Source organism: Ruditapes philippinarum, unplaced genomic scaffold (genome assembly GCF_026571515.1).
Source record: "Ruditapes philippinarum isolate M1 unplaced genomic scaffold, ASM2657151v2 ctg1112_1_1_1_1, whole genome shotgun sequence".
In the NCBI taxonomy this organism is placed as follows: Eukaryota; Metazoa; Mollusca; class Bivalvia; order Venerida; family Veneridae; genus Ruditapes; species Ruditapes philippinarum.
Window position 1 is genome coordinate 110,343 of NW_026861521.1, and position 2,791 is coordinate 113,133.

Sequence of the window (2,791 nt, forward strand, 5' to 3'; positions counted from 1 at the left end):
CATTCCCGCCTAAACAAAAAATATGTATAAGTATTTTTACAACAATTATACAAAATACATAATGTAATGTAAATTGTCATTAACATATTTTATGACAAATAAGATTTACATAAATATACAAAATTTCGCATGTAAGCGACCCTCCCCCTAAACAAAGTAGTAACAGTAAAAAGACCATTTCTAATAATAGACTGTTTAAATGTTTAGTCGTTCATAAGTGAGCTTTAATAGTCCACCTTGCTTTTGCTGCTGTTTATCTTTAAAGGTATTTCTCTTTTCTTAACTTGTTCTTTGTCCTTGGCCGAATTCATCCTTCATCTTTCCAAGGCAATTTTACTTGATATCTTCCATTTTCCTTTCTTTAGTGTTTCTTTAAAACGTTCCAACACATCTGCATCAACCCTCTTAGCATCATTTTTGTTTGTTATTCCAATAAATTCAAGGTTCCAGAAATCATCTAGATCAGGTTTCCTCTGTAATGAGTTGTCTATGCTTCTTAATACTCCAAATGTTTTGTAATTTTCCTCTGTCATTATAAGCATGTTTAAATCTGAAGATTTGGTTAAATCGCCTGTTTCTGAGCGCCCTGTAAGAATCCAGCCTAATTTAGATGCTAGAAGGTAAAGTCCTTGCTGAACCTTGATCTTTTCGTGTAACACAAATTCTAGATAGAAGTCATTTCCAATAAGTAATTCTACTGTGTCTGATTCAACATGTGTCGGAACTGTATCAGCGAGCTTTATGTATTGTGTTAAATTTCTAAAGTGTTCCTTGTCAGATATTGTTACAGGTTGTCGTTGAATTGTGGCTGTAATTCTTGGAACTATATTTGCTGTAATAGTCATATATGTCCCATCACTAAGTTTAACATCAACCTTTGTAGTTTTAGTTTTAATTACTTTGGTTTTATCACTTGCAAAAGTTACCACTCTTATTTCCTGATCATTTTCATGTACAAGTCCCAGTTTGTTTGCCATCTGTTGTGTAATGTAAGTCCTTTGTGATCCGCAATCAAGAAGCAACCTCGTTTTAACACTATCTCTGCTGTTTGGTTGTTTCAACTCTGTTTGTGCTGTTTGCATTTGCACTGTTTCTTTAACTGTCAATAAAACATTTTCAGTCTGTCCTGCATCTGTATCTTCTTGCTTTGTTGATGGATAACTTTCTTCCTCTGCCAAATTAATACTTTCATGCACAGCCTTTCTTAAGAAACGTTTTGGGCATAGGCTTCGATGGTGAATATCCTTTTGTCCACAATATACGCATGTCTTTGTTGTTTTGCAATCTGATGAATAATGTCCTTCTTTTAAACATTTAAAGCAACAACCTTTCAATTGTCTTTGTCTTTCATCAATTGTTTTGAATTTTTGACATTCATCACTCCAATGTGTGTTATTGCAAAATGCACACTTCATTGACATTTCCTTGGATAATTTTGGTCTGGCTGATAATCCATATGAAGCTGTCTTTTGGTCGCGATATTGACTATTTTTATCTGTTATATATTCTGATCTTTTCAGTGGATTTTGATGAATGTTTTTTGTTTTCTCCAATGCTTCAATGTATCGCTCTAGCACATCTCGTAGGCAATGCACGGTCCATTCATATTTTGGTTCCTTCAAAAGTTCCATTTGTAAAAGAACTTCTTGGGGCAATTTTTTTCTGATCATGGAAACAAAGACTTTTTGGTTTAACTCCTCTTCTAGAACTTCCAAACTGCGCATATGTATTTCTATTTTGTCAATAAAAGTCCTTAAACTGTAGGTGTTGTTTTGTGCGGGAGGTAAATCCATTAAAGCGTTGTAGTGCAAATCAATAATTTCTTGTTTATTTCCGTACCTGGCATGTAAAATCTTTAGTGCCACTTTATAATTGTCATTCGATAAGGTAAGTCCTTCTATTGAACTCCGTGCTTCACCTGTAAGCTTGTTTCTTAAATAATTGAATTTTTCAATATTTGGAATATTGCTATTGTTATCGACTGCACTCTCGAACGAATCCCAAAATTCTGTCCATTTAAGCTTATTACCATTAAATGGCATAATGTCTATTTTTGGTAGTTTAAAACTGGTTGATTGTCCATACTTCATTTCGGCTTGTCTTTCAAAAAATTGTTCCTGTAATTTCATTTGGAGTTCAAACATTTTCTGCATATCTTCTTGCGTGGATGTCATCTTTATTTGATCTTCTTGTGATTGACTTTTGACCTTTGTCGAATCCAATGCTTCCTGCTCGAGCTGTTGCAGAGAACAACATATGTCAAATGATTCATCACATATTTCGCAAGTTTCATCTGCAATGCTTTCAATAAATTCTGGTTCCTTTTCCCCGACAATTGAAGCTAACTTTGCAGACTGGTCTTGAAGCTTTGTGGAATACTCTTGTAGTTTCTTCAAACACTTATTAACTCTCATTCCTAACTGTTTTGAGTCTGTATAACACATATCTTCTTTAAGTATATCTTTCCCACATAATATTTCTTTCTTTAATATATTGAGATAATGTGTGCGAACTGACTTTAAATACTGTGCACTCTCCATCTTGTCGACTATGTATATTTTCTTTTATTTATTCTTTCTTTCTCTTTCTTTCTTTTTTCTTTCGTTCTTTTTTTCGTCCTTTTTCTTTTTTTTCTTTTTTTTGCAGCTAGGATCGGGTTCCGGCGCCAATCAATGTGATGATCTTTTATAGGTGTCCTTTAGTTTCTGTTGTGGGAGAGCAATAATTGTGTTTTTTATAAATCCTGGTTCTAAATCATCTCACTGGAATATATTCTTTTTCACACTATCTT

At 33.5% G+C, this 2,791-nt stretch overlaps 1 protein-coding gene across 1 annotated transcript; it reads right to left on the minus strand.

Moving 5' to 3' along the window:
- Window positions 1–314: 314 nt before the first annotated feature.
- LOC132715914 (uncharacterized) lies at window positions 315–2,540 on the minus strand. The gene has a single exon (XM_060699028.1). It carries the CDS (start codon window positions 2,538–2,540, stop codon window positions 315–317), a length of 2,226 nt encoding a protein of 741 aa, XP_060555011.1.
- Between the last annotated feature and the right edge of the window lie 251 nt (window positions 2,541–2,791).

Bases quoted from the DNA above. Each gene is read 5' to 3' on its own strand.
- LOC132715914 (XM_060699028.1), bottom strand. From the start codon at position 2,540: ATGGAGAGTGCACAGTATTTAAAGTCAGTTCGCACACATTATCTCAAT.